Source organism: Cebidichthys violaceus, unplaced genomic scaffold (genome assembly GCF_023349555.1).
Source record: "Cebidichthys violaceus isolate CVI_PGR_0920_01 unplaced genomic scaffold, fCebVio1.0.p SCAF_40, whole genome shotgun sequence".
Taxonomy (NCBI): domain Eukaryota; kingdom Metazoa; phylum Chordata; class Actinopteri; order Perciformes; family Stichaeidae; genus Cebidichthys; species Cebidichthys violaceus.
In genome coordinates this window covers 1,810,706-1,828,890 of record NW_027176595.1, presented here as the reverse complement: position 1 = coordinate 1,828,890, position 18,185 = coordinate 1,810,706, and the positions used below count along the sequence as shown (strand labels likewise).

The window sequence follows — 18,185 nt, the reverse complement described above, 5'->3', positions numbered from 1 at the left end:
CCTCCCTTTCTCCCTCCCTGACTCAACGGTTGTTCCCTCTGAGAGCCACAGGTGTGAGCTGAGACGAGGAAGCTGTTATCAGAGTAGACTGAGAAAGGTCATGGAGATGTTAGTGCAGGCTCAATCCATAAACCAAACAGATGGAAAGCTGAGTTTTTTGTTGTTTAATGATCTACTAAAACAGCTCTCAAACTGTCATTGACTCTCATTTATGATTTGAAACTGCTGTATGGTTTAAAAAAAATGACTATGGGTTTATTCATTTTACTTGGCAGGTTAAAAAAAGCATACAGTAGACACATGCATGCGTGGTATTTCCAAACCTTTGTGGTTGTGTTGGCATGTGATCCCAGATGCTTCTCCATGCTTCTGTTGTGCAGATGTCTGAACTGGGTCTCACATGGAATAATCCTCCCAGTGAGAACTCAGCCACCTGTGAAAAGAAAAGAGACTCATGAATCATTTATTGTCATGGATTAATAATTAATCCCAAACACTGAGGATGCAGATGACTTCAGGCTCTGTCACTCATCGGCTCGTTGAGAATAAGCCTCTTTTACGTAAAAAATTGATTGCAGTTAAAAGGTACTGGAGAGAGGTTTCAGAGGCTGATATGCAGTATTTGTATTAGAAGTAGCCTACTGAAAGCTGATCTTTGTGTTCATGTTTTTTTTTTTTAACTATTATAATTCCCCATTCAATTACATACAAGGTTACTGCCGCACCGTGCAATTGAATTATACCATCGTTATAAATATGTCATTTAATCAATACAAATTAAACACAGTACAGAACAAGAGGTCAACTCAGCAGCTCAAAAGTTGTGACACATTGCTGCTGCCGTGTTTATTTACAACAAACAACAGCCGAGATAGTAAGTAGTCTTTATTTTAACTTGTGGCTCTCATATAATAGAGATGGAAGTCTACAGAACCCGTTGAACACTACCACCGGACTCCTTTGTTTACATGCCGTTGCTTTGAGGACATTCATGCCACACTGATGCATGGAGGTAAAGGGTTTGTCACTCTGGTTACCACAGAAGAAGTCATCAAGAAAAAAGTAAACAAGTAGAGACAATAAATCAAATGTTGCCATGTTTGTGCCAATTACTCAGGGGAAGCATTTTGACTCTTGCACTGATGCTACTAGCATTGAGACGTAAGATATCCTAAACATGGCAGGACCAAACAGTGACATTTTTCTTTTCAATTTATTTCAGTCATGTGTTTGATATAATATTTTCATATGACCAGATTTAAAGCAAAGATAGCAGTGCCAGTCTACCACTGTGTTGAAACTATACAGAATATATATATAGAGATTCATGAAAGAAGAAATTGAAATATTTCACTGTGTACATTTAAATTTCCATAAACTTTATCAATATAATAATAACTTCAATCAAAATGAAATATGTTTAACACAGAGGATATCACACCCAGCTGATCAACCCCTATTCTTCATAGGAATCTCTGACTCATGGTGTAGTAAGATATGTTCAGTCTGCCTGCATTCTGCTTGTCCATCTGCGCACACAGATGAGTCTGTGGCGTCCCTGCTCAGCGTCACTATCGGGGGACTGCTGGAGTTGAAAGTGATCCAGAATGCAACGCTACAGCCAAGCTTTGGCTTCGAAGATTATCGGCCGCAGTAGCAATGAAAGCTGCCCGGAAAAGACCACAGCATCACCGCTGACAGGCGGTGGAAACACAGTCAAAGCAAACAATGGCCTTCACTGGTCCACCAGCCACGACAAAGTCAACAACTCATGCCAGAACTCCTCTACTGAACATGCTCAGCAGATTTCTGTCTAGATCATATCCTGGCCCTATAAATAAATCCATGTCTTTATGTCTATGATTAATGTCATTGTTAACGTTGTTGCTATTGTTAATGTCAACTTACCGTCAATCCAATGTTGTGCACCTTTAACCTTTTTCTGCAATACCACAGACACACACACACACACACACACACACACACACACACACACATACACATACACATACACACACTCACACTTACACTCACACCTACACTCACTCATCAGCATGCTGCACTTATGGCACCTCTCCAAAGATCGGACTAACTGAAGGACAGAGGCCTCTGTGGGGGTAGATTTTCTTTGTAGTGTTGCTATCTGTGTTTTCTTCTTTCAAGTTAATGAATAAAAGACTGAAGACAATTCCTTATTGTACTAAATGTAATATTTTATGAGCAAAACAGTATACAAAAAATGTGTAATATTTGAAGTATTAAAAGTAAAATAAAATCTTCCCCTACAGTTAGGATATACTTGTTACACATACAATCATACATACCATATTTATCATCCACTCACATGTTTTCTCTCTCTCTGAAGCTCTTTAGAGGTGTGGGGAGCTGTAACCTATTTGAAATCCCCAATGCAATGTGAATGTAATAACAACAATTTGATTAAAACTCTCTTTAACAACAGCTCACTGGCTCTAATGCACACAAGCCTTTCAATAGTTTGTACCTCTTTGTAATCATAGGATTTGACAAATCAAGTCAGGTATCAGACTTCTTCCCGATATGCTTATTGTAGACGAGGTGAACAAGTAGTTACAGTCCCCAAAGCACCAACCCAGCTGCAGGAGGACAGGAGAAGACTCCCAGTCAAAGCACAAAGGTTTCCCAGACTGAAGACAGGGATGTGTCACAGCTCATACTGCAGCTGCAGAAAGCTCAGGAGGATCTGCAGAAGAACACTGCTATGCTGAGTGCAGCAGGGAGGAAAACAATGCTGATGAACATCAGAACTAAGAAAATGCCCAGGCTATAAAGAAAGGCATTGTGAATCTACTCTGTGTGTAAAGTTGCAGCAGAAACCGAGATCTGTTGCCAGCAATGTGGGGAGCAAAGCCATCTCAGCAGAGCAGCAGCTCTGTGCAAGCGGAAGAGATAGAGAAGGTCATCTCTAGACATATAAATCATATAGGAATGATTGCAGAATAATGAACTTAAAGAAGCTGTGCAGAACCAGTCTGGGCTGCAGCTACAAAAAGCTCAACAGGAGGAAGATTTCGTACACTGGAAATGTAATTCTGTGATGATGGCTGCATTTACATTTAGTTTTAGTAACTTAGGGCTAAACATGCAAATGGACACAAAGCAAAATTAAGAAGTATGGGGAAATTATTGCGAATTTAATTTAATTCATCTGTTAGCAATACATCTCAAAAATAATCAATGTTTTTCTTCAACAATTTCAATGACAGATCTATTTTGTACATAACATCACTAATCTACTCATCCCCCCCACTCTGCATTTTCCCAACTCTCTATCTGCCCATCCATCCACTCACATCACTCAATGCATGCATTCATGAGCTTTCAGGACAACAGCACAGCAAACTTGTTCTTTCCTGATAAAGTTGTAGTCTATGGCATGGCACCATGTCACACACTGTTAGTCTTCCAGAAAGCCACATGGAACCACAGTGCCTGGGGCCAATCTGGCGCCATCCACTTCCTGGGCACAGGCAGGCATGAGCACACCAACTCTATTTATACCCTCTTATATTAGAGCCTAGTGTTTTCAAATGAGGCTGAGGAGATAAGACAGCAGCAGGAAAAGACCAGGGTTAACGGGGGGGGGGGGGGGGGGGGGTTGTTTACCTATCCCTACCCATTTGTCTGCCATTAGAAGCGCTAAGAAAACGACGGGCTGCACAGTCACGTCTTAGGATTATGTGGAAAAGACACAGGATGGACCTTCCTCCTCACAGCCTGGATAGACACTCTTAACAGGAAAACTAAATCGCGACATAATCAATAGTGAGCACGAAATAGTGCGCGGCCCCTTTAAGAGATACAAAACAATCGTTACTTCCTGTATGTTAGCGCTAGCACTGTGCCGTGAATCTACTCTAAAACACACATAAAAGACAAAGTAAATGGTTTAAAGATTATGTAGAAATGATGTTGACGTTGTAAAACAGATAGTGAGGGTGTCAGATGATGTTTCGCTGTAACGCTATGATGGCAGGGAGAAAAAGAAAGATGGCAGCATTGACAGGAGCAGCAGCACCTCAACCAGCAAAGGTTCCACCTGTCAAACTGAATAAGACGAGTGAAAATCCTCTAAGTGCTGAGACGGAGCTGAGCCATCATTTCATCAACAATGACCGGCAGCACAGACTTGAGGAGGATTTTTTCAAACAACCCTGTATCAGCTTGGCTAAAGCATTCCTCGGCAAGGTAATGCTGCCATCTCACCTAAATTGTTAAATGAATTCATTTTGTAATGCTGGTTTCTGAAAGCCATTTGATGCTCTGCACACATATCTTGTCCAGAACAATGAAAGTCTTGCCACCTCTGGTTACTTTGTATTTCCTTCAGGAGCTGTTCAGTCCTCCATCGTTACACTGTAACATTGTATTAAAGTTGATAAGCTACAACCTTACAAACTACAAAATGCATCCAGACCGTTTACCGGTAGTGTAGGACTGCAACTAAAGACATTTTCATCCTCAATCGATTCACTGTTTGGTCTTTATAGGGTTTGCCAATAGGCCTAGTTCCAAATTCCCAAAGGCCGCGGTCACACGAGTTCAGATGTCTGGTTTTGTAGGATCAACAGTCCACATTCAAAGATATGCAGTTTACTTCACAGAAGGCTTAAAACAACAACAACAACCATAAAATAATAACATTTGAAAAGCTTGAACCAGGCCAATAATCTTCTGTTGACTGACTAATCGATTAATTGACTGATCATAATAGAACACTATCTGTCTGGTTCCTTGTCCCCGCAGGTTTTGGTCCGCAGGTGTGCAGATGGCACTGAGCTGCGAGGGACAATAGTGGAAACGGAAGCCTACCTTGGAGGGGAGGACAAAGCTTCACACTCAGCAGGAGGCAAGCGCACCGAGAGGACCACAGCCATGTTCATGAAGCCCGGCACAATCTATGTGTATCCCATCTACGGCATCTACCTCTGTATGAACGTGTCAAGTGAAGGTAAACGCATTGTCAACCAAAGGTGGAGGACATCATGTCCACTGAAGCATGCAAACAGACACATTATATAAAAGCCCTTTTTTTGGTTCAATCTGCCCCCTTCCAAGTGTTCTATTATTAATATGACACTAAATCAATACAGCAGTGTTTTTTTTACCATCAGTGGATAAAGGGCAAAAGGAAGGAGACAGAGTGGAGCCTTGCTGACTGATGCACATTGTGTGCTGTATCCCCAGGGGAGGGTGCTGCCGTGCTGCTGCGCTCCCTGGAGCCCCTGCAGGGTCAGTCCGTCATGAGGCAGCTGAGGGCAGCCAGACGCAAAGAGGGAGCCCGACAACTGAAGGACAAAGAGCTCTGCAACGGGCCTTCCAAGCTGTGCCAAGCTCTAAATATACCCCGCTGTTTTGATCGTCGAGACCTCGCCTCGGACCCAGACGTGTGGCTGGAGAGGGAGCCCGCCACAAATCCAGCAGAACCCCACGATATAGTGTCGGCACCACGCATTGGAGTTGAATCTCACGGGGAATGGGCCAAGAAGCCCTGGCGGTTTTATCTCCGTGGGCACCACTGTGTCAGCATCGTGAATAAAGAGGCAGAAAGACAGTCTGGAAATGTAATGAACAATTTAGGTCCCTCAGATGTGCAGTCTGACACGGGACAGCTCAAAGTCAAGAGGGCGTAACAGGAATATACTGAACTGCTCTGCCATCTGTTCCCTCTGTGGACGTCTGCATTTAGGCAGTATAAAAACTCAAGAAGAAAGTCAAGATGGTAGAATAACATTCTTCACTGGTTGAATGTCTAAATTCCAATCTGCATAAATTATGCAACATGTTGCTCATTCATTTTGTAAACTGCAACTGATTTTTAACAGTGTTTACTGTTACTGATGCAAAGTTATACTCAAAACTAGCAGATTATAGTTAGTTATTAAAGTTATATTCTGTAACCTACCTTTTGAGTTTTTTTTGTTCAGGTCTTTCGTCTGTTTTCTAAGAAACAGTCAGTACTACTACTACTACTACTACTACTACAGTCCTACTCAGTGATTTCACAGATGTTTGGAAAGCTCTGCTTCTCTCAAAGCAACATATCCTCTTGATGTTCAGAATCTTTCCTTTCTAGCTGTGCGTCTCTCCCCACCTCTGGGATTCCTGAAGAGAGGTAGATGAAGATCTGGAATGATCATTACAAAGTGTGCCCATCTGTTCTAAGTGCAGATGATCCAACACATCTGGGATAGGGGAAGATGAAGTTAACCCCCCCCCCCCCCAGTACCAATAGTACCAATATTCAGAGTAAACGCTTGAGGCATTTCTGGTATGTACAAAATAATTTAATATTGTAAACAAACATTTGGCTCATAAGGGGAAAAAAACACTTTCTACATTTTGTAAACCGGCACTCATTTTTGCAATCATTGTGTCAGTTCATGTTAAAAGAACGCTGTTGAGCAATAGCACTCGGCTGAGAGCACAGCAGGCTATTAACTGCTCTCAAACTGACATCTCTTCCAGTTGCTGAGCGCTGATACCGTCTCCACTACTCCATGGGTGACTGAAAGATTGAAATAATGGGATCCTCGTGGTTCGTCACCACAAGGACACTGCGGAACTTGTCAAACAGCGTCTTGAGCTGCGAGCGTCTCATGTTCTCATTGTACATAATCTCTTCCAGGTGGTGATGTCCCCGGAAATAGTGCAGCAGTCTGGAAGCAGTCAACATAACAGGCAGAAAAAAAGAATGGGTTGAGAGCTTGAGTTTCATCCAATCATTATCTGTGTAAATCGACCATGAGACAGAACCTTCACTGCTCTGATAACATTTCTTCTTACTGTGCAGCAGGCGTCACAAAACTCTAAATACTGGATTGTGAAGCTTCATCTCTTATTTCAAACATGTGCACAACTGGCAAATAAACTCAACTCTCCAGACACTTTTCTTTTTTCAATAAAATGTCTTTATATTCTGTGAATGCAAATAAAAGAGCTTTATTTTTCAAACCATATCTTCTCATATTCTAAGAGACTTATTATTAACAGTGATTTATAACACCATGAATCACTGGACCCTCACTAAGACGTATCCCATCTGTCTTTAGACTGTACGACCACAGCCACCATGTGACTTCATTGCGAGTCACACTGTGGGTCTAATAAAATCTTTGCGGCAATCAGTTTTTGTCAGACAGCCCAAAATCGCACAGAGTAGAGGGGCCTTTAACCTGACTGTCTAAAAGTAGAGCGAAACGGAGAGCTGAGAAACATTTAACACACTAATAAGACACAGAGTACGCACTAGACTTCTGGAATAATTACCTGGCAAACATCCGCAGATCCTCTGGATTTTGTGCAGCAGGGATGTTGAGAATAATCTGCCTCTCGTGCTCCGACAGGCTGGCAAGCAGCGTCTCCGTCATCCTCTTGTTAAGCGGAGAGTCCCCACCAGGCAGTAGCTCTGCACTGGAGTTGTCCATACTGGGACTGGTGAGGGTCATGTCATCACTGCTGGCTATACACAGGAAGCAGACAGATGATCATAGATGATTTATCGCCATGTTAGACCTCTAAGAGATGACCAGAGGAGAGTGCTGAGTGAGGACATACTTGGGGAGCCAAAGCTGAGAGCGCTAGGGGTGCTGAGGCTGCGGCCTCCGACTCGGGCAGCCAGCGGAGGGTCTTCATCCCTCAACCCGGGCTCATCCTCGCTGGGCGGTACCAGCAGGCAGACGTAAGTGTGCAGCTGGATCAGCAGGCGGCGCTGGAGCATCCACACCACCATCTGGATCAGCTGGGCCTGGTCAGGAGCATAGCAGCAAACTGCATCACAGCTGAATAACATGATAAACCTCTAATAAACATGACAACACATCATCAGCCCAACCAGGTCCAAATGTTTGAAATGAGCCACAGGTACCACACAAGCTCAAAATAGAGCCAAAAGAAAGAGCCCCCTGATCTTGTTCTCATGAAAAATGGAAGCGGCAGACGCTGGAGCTGATGTCCCTCTGCCATTTATAATTCATCGCCGATGCTCAGAAAGCTATGCCAGAACAGGATGGGTCGGAGGAGAACACCACATGGTTCTGCTTTTACAATCCAGTATCTACATTTACAGGAATAGCCATGTACATTTAATTCCAAGTAACTTCCCTTTGTTCAGGTTTAGAGGAAGACTTTTTTATTCTGGGAAAAGCAACAATGAATATTAATCAAAGGTAAAAAACATAATCAAATAAAGTGGACTTACAATGAAAACCAGGAGGATTGCCTAACTTTTCACACTAATTTACAATATATTATTCTTTATTTTATGTTATATATATATATATGGTTGTTGCGTAAGAAGTTTAGGACTTGACACTAATCACTTGCTGGCTTCCATGTGTAGTGCGTTTGATCCAGTGAGGAGGGGTGAGGCTATTTGCTGTGTACTTGTACTTGTCCTACCTCCTGTGCAGGAGCTTCCAGGGGGTTTCTGAACTCGGCCAGCGAGACAGGCAGTGAGAATTTGGCTAGCATGGAGGGCAGATCGTGTCCAGGAAACTGCTGGGCAAACTGTTCAGCCAATGGTGAGTATCTATCCAGGGAGAGATGGGAGACATCATTCGACAACAGATTTTTAAAATCAATTTTCTACAAGGTTGTGAAGAGAAGGCTATTTAAGACAATGACAAGTGCTGCCAATGGCCCAATCCAGCTCTTTCATGAGACAATCTGAGGTGATTTAACAAGTCTGGATTTAATGACAATAAAGATTTCATAGCAACATTATGGTCCATCAGCGCTACAGTAATCAGTACATCACATCGTGAACACTCACAGGCAGATGTTGGCATGAGGAGACAGCATGTAGACGTTGTTCTCACACAGCGGGTAGATGATGATTGCTTTGCCCCAATAAACCAAGTGAGCAGTAATTTGAAAGATCTGAGAGGGAAAATAATTTACGAATGAAACAAAAGATGTGAAATAAAACGATCCAAACAACAAAATTCTTTGCAATAGAAGACCAACTGTAGAGGAAAGAGCTCCTAACGTTTTCTTTTTGAAGGTACATATACTGTCCACTAGATGGCAGTAAGACACCATCAACACCTCTCTGGGTAAAGTTTACTGATATATGTCTTTAATATATCTAATACAGACAATAAGATATATCTCCCATGGTTGAACTTTTCCCAAAACATTTTTTATTTTTTTTAATAGTTCTGTCCAAGTGCTACACACAGCTATTGTGATCTATGTTATACATGTACTGCATGAATAACTTTGATGAAACTCATTACCTTTTGTGTATTTTATTTAAATGGAAAATATTTCGAAAACACCACACTATCACAACCTCTTTATTTGTGAACTAGCTTAATGATTGTGTGCAGTTATAAATAAATGTTCTTCAAAATGTGAAGATAAATGCCTTTTGAGATCAGAGAAAGACGTCTGTGGTTGTAAAGTGCAGTGGTGATGTTGTCCACCTGAAGTAAGGCCAGGTCAGCATCCTGTGCGAGCTGCTGCAGGTTTTTTACCGCCGAGCAGGTTTTGATGAGGCGCACCATTGCGGGCGAGCAGTCCAGAGGAAGCTGGCTCAGCAGCGCCTTCTCACTCTCCAGCAGCAGCAGGGCGTGATAGGGTCTGAAGGATCACAAGACAGATCATGCAGCCTCTGAATCAACAGACCTCCTCTTCAGAGGTCAAGACGGTCCAGAGGGAATCAGCTTCAGCGGCGGTCTGTGCAACAGAACAGTCTGTACATGTACAGAACAACTGACCACTGATTCATTTCAAATAAAATCATCGTTCTGCAGTGCTGCAACAACTTCATGGCTTGAATGCAGTTTGCACTAATTCCAGCTTTGCAGCTTCCAAAGACAGAAATAAAGAGGGAGGTAGAAGTTGGTCACACCTCTGATGTATGTATGCTGAAGTAACAACAGGTGGCAGTATGGTCCACACAAAACGTTTCATGATTTCCTCAGACGGTTTGAATGGTAAGTCAGTACTGAAGCTCCTAATATACACAGCCCTTCATCTGCTGTTAAAGACACAACACTGCTTTGACGTAACAAACTGATGGGGGAAAACAATCTCACTTTTCGAGGATCTGAGACTTCTTGACCTTCTCGTTAAGTAAGTCGACCAGTGGGTCAACAGTGCATTGAAGAGGATTGTAACTGTGCTACTTGGTAGTGGTGTGTAGGCCTATACATGCTGACTGACTTAATGTATGTGTTGGGTTATGAGTTTATCACTCCTTATTGTTCTTCGTCTTCAATCAGGCAGGCTTACAGCCAAGTCATATTAACAAATGAACACTGAGCTGCTTTCAGGTTCCATTAACAATTATGTAGATAATAAATTCACTTTATTAAAATAAGAGTAAAAAAGGAGACGGTCACGTTTTATCTTCCATCTCCAAGAGATGTTGCATTTTTGCACAGAGAAGAAGTAATCTATATTAGCAATTAGTTAATGGTATAAATGTCTTCTATAGTACATTTAAAGGTGGACATTTCTATGTAATATCTAAATATCCTTATAAATAGCGCATGAGAAAAGGCTCAATCTGCAATAAAACTTCCTACACAACGCTTTGAAAAGGAGGACATTGGGAGGAGTATCTGTGGTTTGTCATGAAATACCATTTTTCAGTTTCACATTTCACAATTCAAAAGTGTTATTTTCCACCCCCATAGAACACAGTAGATGCTTTTGATTCTGTACATAAAAAGTGAGAACAAACCGTATTGCCTTGAGGCTGCGCTCTAATGCCTCAGGGGGGATATAGGTGCCACCTATCCTGTGGATCTTGTGTGGTAAACAGAAGCTCACCTCGAGCCAGTTGTTGATATGTAGTCGCACCACGCCGGTGGTGCAAAGGCTGCAAAAACATGAATGTTAAAATCAGCTGTGTGAACAATGTGCATCCTGCATGATAAGAAAGAGGGAGACATAACAAAACAAAACCAGCAATGTACTATATGTAATCACACACCTGTCATAAGCCTCCTTCAGGTCCCTGGCTAGTTTACATTTGGGAAGAATTTGTCTAAAAGGGGACTGGGGGCTTCCATCCGCTTAAATCAGGAAAAACACATTAGTGTACTGATCAGTTACATTGTGCTACAATAAATATGTCATTATCTACGATTAGTTCCATGAAATGACATAGCTTGGCTGAAAGCAGAATATTTCTGTCACTTGTGAGGCGTGACCATTGTGTATCTCACTCTCAGTCATGGTGGTGATCTCATCCTGGACGGCCAGCATCAGTTTGGCCTCTCTGGTCAGGTACTGGCAGCGGCGCTCCTCGTGCTGCAGGGCTATGGCGATGCGGCGTGACAAGTTGTGCATGCAGCTGATGACGGACGGGTCAGCGTTCGCCTGCAGAGGCCAAAGATGAGAGGGAGACACTGTAATACGACTCTGTGGTTTCCTATTGCACTGCACTCACAACATCAGTGCTTCAATTTGGAGATAACGTTCATGTCAGACATGTTAACCGTCTAACATGTAAATTAACGTGTAGAATAATTTATTAATATACAAATTTGAATGGTTCAATTTTGTGCAATTTAACATGTTAAAACAACCCAGTGTTTTTTTTTTTAAGGGGGGGGGGGGGGGGGGGGGTTTCCAGGGTACAAATACAACAGTTGCTCAGCAGATGTAGTCTACAAAGCATGACTGAGCACTTCTCGCCTCACCTCAGCTGCACTGGGTCTGACTGGGTGCAGTGACTCAGCATGGGCAGGACCAGGCTGTGCCTGGTTGGGCAGTATGATTAAGCACAGTGCATTGGGCCCTACTCCCTCTGAGTTCCCATGCTGTCACAGATAGTGAGCGTTTACTAGAATATTATCACCATCACACACCCCTCCCCTTCACAGCAAACACAGATTAACAGAACACAGAAAACACAAGTGTCCCACCCACTGCCAGCTGACTAAAGTGTGCCATAAATGATTTGTAATATCAACATGAATACACAACAGCCAACAAAGCTAAATGGAAAACAATATAAAATCAGAATTCTTGAGATAAAGTCATTTCATACCCTTAGTGCAAACACCACACTAAACAAGATCATCGTAGGCATTTCTCTCTTCGGTGAAGGATCCGTTTTAGAAACCTGTCCAGATAGAAAAACATTGTTTTCATAAAATGCATAAAATATATGTCCACAAAAACCTTTTTTAAATGTACAGCATGTTGATTTATATATATGATATATCAATACTTAATTTAAAAGCAGTTGAATTCACAAATATAACGCAATAGAAGCTGCACCAGCACAACGTTCAACATAAATAATAAATAACATAATAAATAAATCTAAACCTGGAATTCAGTTTTTGTTGGGACTGTGTCAGAGACGGATTTATTGGGCTCTCTGGTATTTTATAAGTCACGAACAAAGTGTTGTTGTGTTGAATTAGTTCCTGTTATTTACACAGATTAACCCTATAATACAATAAGTTATTGGATTGCATTGCTTTTTACATGTTTCTGTCATCGCCTATATCTAGGGCTGGGCGGTATGGAGGAAATCCAATTTTGGCCAAATACCATAATATTGATATTGCACCGATATAGTGGAGTTGACCATTGGTGCTTTCACAACATTGTTGATAAATAATCATCAGTAATGTGGATAAAATAACTGAGATAAAATAGAACAGTCTGGTAAGTTTATAAAATGACATCACTTTACTGTAATGCAGCTTTAAAAAACAGGAGAAGACAACACTTACACCATGTTACCATATTATCCAAGACGATATCTAGTCTCAATATAATCAATATAATATCAATATATTGCCCAGTCATTTCTATATCCCGTTTAAATACCTTCATCTTAGCCACACGGGCAGTGAATCATCAGACAAACAGACGGTCAGTAGGGGGCGCTGCTGAGCTTCAGACGACTTTCACTGAGTTCAAAGCTCACATAAATTCAGAGGGTCATGGTGAAACAGGGAAATGGTCTTAAGGACTCATGGAAGCCCGATGGCAGGACACATCAATATTACAATAAAGATTATTCATAAAATTCAAGATGGCACTTTTAGAGTTGAAGGAAAATTGCACATCTTGTTTTATACATGAAATTTGTGACTTGACATGTTTTTAGCGGGACCCATTGATTTCTTTACCTGAATGATGGGAGGATGCTGGAGGAGAGTCGGATGACCCACAAATCGAACATTGTCTATCTTCAGCTCAAACTTTTTTCCACACATATCAGATTTGGTGGCCAGAATGGTGGCGAGGATGATGTCAGAGAACCTTAAAGAAGGAGAAACATCCTCAATAAGAAACATGAGCCGGGTGTGATGGGAGGTCACAGCACAGCAACAGCTGGGACGAGTAACAACGCTTAAATTAGCTCTTTGTTTACATCTCTCACAATCCTGTCTATAAGAGGGGTTGCGTTAATCAGATGCATCTGCCTGTAATGTAATTGAACAATGACGGCATAAATAAAAAAAAAGCTTGTGTGGCTACTGGAGAGGAGAAAAGAGGAGGAGGCCTCCTTGCAGAAACAGTGAAGTCGCTGTATGAATGAAGAATGTGAAAGACACATGCTGGTTTGACTTAAGTAACTCATGCTGCAATCAAAGGGATACAAATCAAGGCGTTAACTTCCAGAAACAAATGAAACACACTATAGACTTACCTGACAGCACAATTGAAAAAGAATATGATGTATTTGCTTTATTGTAGTTTGCATTTGATTTATTTTTTGTTTTGTAATGCTGAGTCTACATGCTTGAGGTAATATAATCAATGTGAATTAATTATTAATTATAGTTTAACTGTTCGGGGGTTTTTTTCTTCAAAAAGACATAGAGTACAGACGAAAGCAAAGCTGCAGTCCCGAATTGACCAAAGCACCGATTCACTGGATCTGCTAATGAAAAGGGATTTGACTGAAATTGGGGTTGGGGATCCATAAAGGACACAAAAGGGGTAAGAAGGGGATTAAAAAAAAGACAGGGGTGATCTAAGCGAAGGAAAGGTGGTTTAGAATGATTTGGTCTTACCCTGCTACCAACTGTTCGTCAGTTAGTGGAGATTGTTCTCTGAAATGGGAATTGGGCCATAAAAAAGAAGAAAAAAGCAAACAAAAGGGAAAATGCAACACACAGTTGGCCTGAATGCATAAAATGGACATCAACACAACCCCAACAAACATGTGACACTGTGATGTGAAAACGCTGCTCTGCAGGTGGATTCAAGCTAATTACCAGTTGACCCTGACTGAGTTTGAATGTTTATTCATGTTAAAAAAAATGTCAGCGTCATGAAGGCAACTCAAAATGTTAACATCACTAAAGAAGATACTGTGAAAGTAGTTTATGCAGTAGACACCAGCCGCTCAAACACTGCAAAACACTTTCTGCTGGTCTTTAGGAAGCTGTTAGTCCGCGGCCTCCAGATGTTCCTGCTGCCAGGTTCTTGACTGCAATGACTCGCCATACCACGCCTATCTTAACATAGAGTATACTTAACCCTGGCTCCAGGTTTCAAAATGGTATCATTGATCTGTTATCTGTTTTCTCAGTTCTAGATTTCAGTGTAACCTCTCTAAAAGGTCTATTTCAAAAAGCTGTAAAACTGTAGTGAAGTCTGTTTGTAGTGGAGACAGAAGCAACAAAAAGTGACCAAAAATGTTCCGCGTGACAGTTTGGTCTCATTATGCCGAGTGAGCAATACTTTAAATACCTGTGACCAAAGCCAACCGATGCCTGAGCAGCATCACCATCCATAATGTGGAAGTATGATGAAAACTAAATACTGGCACTTAAAGGTTCTTTGTCTGATATTTTCATATTGTTTTCCAGAAAGCAGACATCAACATCTTTGATGCCCAAACAGGGAGGAGTTTAAATTCTGATCACACGTCATAAAGCTTCTGCCTGAGTTAGTAAATAAATATCACAATATGTTTGAGTAAATACTTTGGTGTCGATGTTGTGTCAGTATTCCAGGATTGACCATTGGTGCTTTCACAACATATTTACACAATGAGATTCTTGATAATCTTCAGTAATGTGGATATAGAGACTAAGGAGGTAAAGACAAATAATAGAGCAGTCCGTTTTGTTCATGACATTACATTTTATTCTAATGTGGCCTTATGTCATATTACGATATTATCTAAGACTCATTTGTATTTCTGTGTATCTGTAGCTCACAGAGCTAGTGATCAGAAATATGTTTTCTGTCTATTTGTGGTTTTGTTGTAGAGTTTTTAAATGTGAAATGTGTTCAGTAGTTATACTCAGTAAATCTTGGTTTAATGTACTTTAAAGACGTCACACATGGCGCAGTGAGAGTGGACTGAACTGAACTGAACTTAATTACTGTCACATCTACAGCAGCCGTGTACATCAGAGTCCCTCTGTATGCTTTCACTCAGTGGACATATAAGTCATCCTATTTACTTTTTATTTCATAGCTTTTGTAAAACCATGAAATTATGCAGCACTGCCACCATCTTATTTTTGTATCTATGACCACTTCCTGTTTGTAATCTTACTATTTTCTATGATTGAGAGCTTCTCGTCTCAACATTCATGCTCAGCTTAATAAAATCTGATGTGGCTCATCAATACATTCTATGAACTTGTTTACTCATCTGAAGTAGATGTTTATTAGCTTGTTTTTTATTACCAGTTCAGATAAGCTACAGCTTTAGGTTACAGCTTTAGGTTTTGAAGTACAACCCGTACAGCATGTTTTATTAATTATTAACATTGTTAAATAAAGCTCAACCACATGAGTTAAGTTAATCATGGTCCAGCTCCTCCATTCATCTTGAAAAATAGATGAGGTTTTAAAAAAATAAAATAAGATCCAAAGGCAAGACAAACCGTATGAGAGTAAGTGTGGATCTTAGAATGGTCTGAGTCCAGCTACAGTCAATTTCCCTCAAATTAATTTATATTATATATTAAATAAAGAGCCAAAAAATACCTTGAATCACCATCCTGATCTTCAAGACTATCCCCGGCGGTGTTCAGAGCATATGGACTTCGTTGTTTTGCTTGTGGACAGAAATAACAGTATTAAGTTAGTTCACATGATTATTGATGCTAATTAGACAAATAAACACAGAATGTTGCTCCTTTAGAGCCACAAAAGATGCTCAAATAACCACCTTAATATCAAAGGGGGTCAGATAGCTTGTGTTAGGTGTTATGTAAACTGTTTCAACTGTATGAAGCCATAGCTTGTTGTTGGTGAGGGTATTTCTCTCTGTTGGTAAGAGTCTATTTGTGATGGTTGTTACTCTTGGCATGCAATTTTTAACCTTTTTTTTTTATTATTGGCATCCAAGTTTCTCTATGTTACCAAAAAGAAATATGTAGGATATGTTTAAGGCAGATATGCTGGTAGTAATAACAAGCACTCGAAAAAGGACACAACATTTTAAGCAACTAGCCAAATCACAGTGAACAGTAAGCGCAAACAACCACAACGACAAATGCAAAACAACAGGAAGGGGAACAGTGGACCCAAGTGGGCCTCAAACACAAACTGAAAGAAACGTCATGTTTGCTTTGAACCTCAAAGTGTAGCCCTTCAGATATCACAGTCACAACCTGATTATTGACAGCTTTATAGAGGTAACAGATATTGCTGGGCTGTCGTATTATATTGGGGAGTGTTTGAAACTGTTGCTCTGTCTCTGTACATGAGTAATGATGAGAAAGTGAGATCTTGAAGGCACTGAGTTTATTCCCCGAATGAAGAGTAACTGCATTTAGCGTTGAGGGGTTGAACCGTGATTCTCTGGCTCGTGCTCACCGAGCTAACAGCTAAACTACGCCTACCTGTAAGAGATGACGGGCATTCAGCCACTCTCTGGAACGGGTATCGAAAGAGTAGTTTGTTCCCTCGGCTGCCAGAGCTAACCAGTATGACGCTAATAGGGCTGGTTTTATCGCCGGCTTTGTACACGCTGTTCTGGGACTGAGTGTACATGGATTTCCGTTCATCTGGTAACCCGGCTAATGGGTTGAACATCATGTTAGCATTCTAGCTAACTTGACGTTAGCTGCGACACAGTAAAGTCGGTGGGCAGCTGACCTACGACCAGTGGCCGTTAGCTTGTAGCAGGCGTATTAACGTATGCCAGGCACGAACACCGACCGTGAACACATCACAGTCTAACTAGAAATAACGTGGAGGCCTGACTGAAGTCCTACCGCTCATCCACATCGCACTGCTGCGATTGTTTTGTGTCACCTTGAAAAGTGTTCGGCTAAAACAGAAACTGCTTTAGGATCCCCCCTCATTCAACAATGGCCAGTGCTTTCCTCCATCCATCTTGTGGTCTTAATAACTTCGTGTTTAATGGTGGAAGATCATATACAACATTACTACAATAGTAAAGTGTGTTGCATAGCAAGTGTTGCCTACATAAAATAAATACGGTCCTACAAAGCGCCATGTAGGCTACAAATAGGCCTAAAGCAAAATACCCTGTGTCAAAACATGCAGTAATATGATTTAAAGATATGATTATAACAATAGATCCCAGATTGTTATTGTTGTTAACAAAGACCCTTCATGATTAAGGTTTCTGATACATATTTTCCATGTTGTATCATATCCGCTAGATGGCGCTTTTGGCTGCTTTTAAGAGACTCTATGCTGCAGAACGTCTGTCTGTCCTTCGCATATCTCGACAACCGTCCATCCGATCTTCTTCACGCTTGGCGGCTGTATTGCTGCGACCCAAGTTAGTGCCGCCCCCTTGTCGAGAGTGAAATTGTTTGAATGAGCGTTTTTTTCAGCATAAATTGTTCTTTATTACATCTATGTTTGACTGGTTTTGGCTCTTTTTAGGCCGAACGCTCTGTTTTCTGGTCTGGTCGTCCCCCACCTTTGACCTATTATTATTATTATTATTATTATTATTATTATTATTATTATTATTATTATTATTATTATTATTATCTTATTATAAGTAGTATTAGCATTATTAGTATTAGTATTTAGTATTATTAGTATTATTAATAGTAGTAACTCAACACATTAGGATATATTTTTTTTTTTCTTTAGGATTTTTTTCTAACATTTTTTTATTTAATATTAACACTTCTAATGACAGCTGTGTTCCGAAATCTCACCGTTCAGCCAATCACATGCCTGCACCCTTCCTACAGGCGCAATGCTTATTC

At 41.0% G+C, this 18,185-nt stretch overlaps 2 protein-coding genes across 4 annotated transcripts; one reads left to right on the top strand and one right to left on the bottom strand.

Annotated features, from left to right (window-relative positions):
- The first annotated feature begins 3,697 nt into the window (after positions 1-3,697).
- On the top strand, positions 3,698-6,998 carry mpg (N-methylpurine DNA glycosylase). The gene is made up of 3 exons (XM_068728088.1): positions 3,698-4,227; positions 4,786-4,990; positions 5,227-6,998. The coding sequence occupies exons 1-3, from the start codon at positions 3,985-3,987 to the stop codon at positions 5,670-5,672; spliced, it is 894 nt and encodes a 297-aa protein (XP_068584189.1). The 5' UTR covers positions 3,698-3,984; the 3' UTR covers positions 5,673-6,998.
- nprl3 (NPR3-like, GATOR1 complex subunit) lies at positions 6,533-17,235 on the bottom strand. Of its 3 annotated transcripts, XM_068728085.1 has the most exons (14): positions 16,833-17,235; positions 15,973-16,042; positions 14,037-14,075; positions 13,146-13,278; positions 12,047-12,121; positions 11,220-11,373; positions 10,985-11,066; positions 10,733-10,870; positions 9,468-9,624; positions 8,813-8,919; positions 8,440-8,569; positions 7,597-7,786; positions 7,309-7,501; positions 6,533-6,698 (listed from the first exon to the last, which is right to left on the bottom strand). In XM_068728085.1, the coding sequence occupies exons 1-14, from the start codon at positions 17,026-17,028 to the stop codon at positions 6,533-6,535; spliced, it is 1,830 nt and encodes a 609-aa protein (XP_068584186.1). In that variant the 5' UTR covers positions 17,029-17,235. The 3 variants fall into 3 exon arrangements, with proteins under 3 accessions (XP_068584186.1, XP_068584187.1, XP_068584188.1); XM_068728086.1 differs by lacking the exon at positions 14,037-14,075; XM_068728087.1 differs by lacking the exons at positions 13,146-13,278; positions 14,037-14,075; positions 15,973-16,042; positions 16,833-17,235 and adding an exon at positions 12,841-13,126.
- Positions 17,236-18,185: the final 950 nt, after the last annotated feature.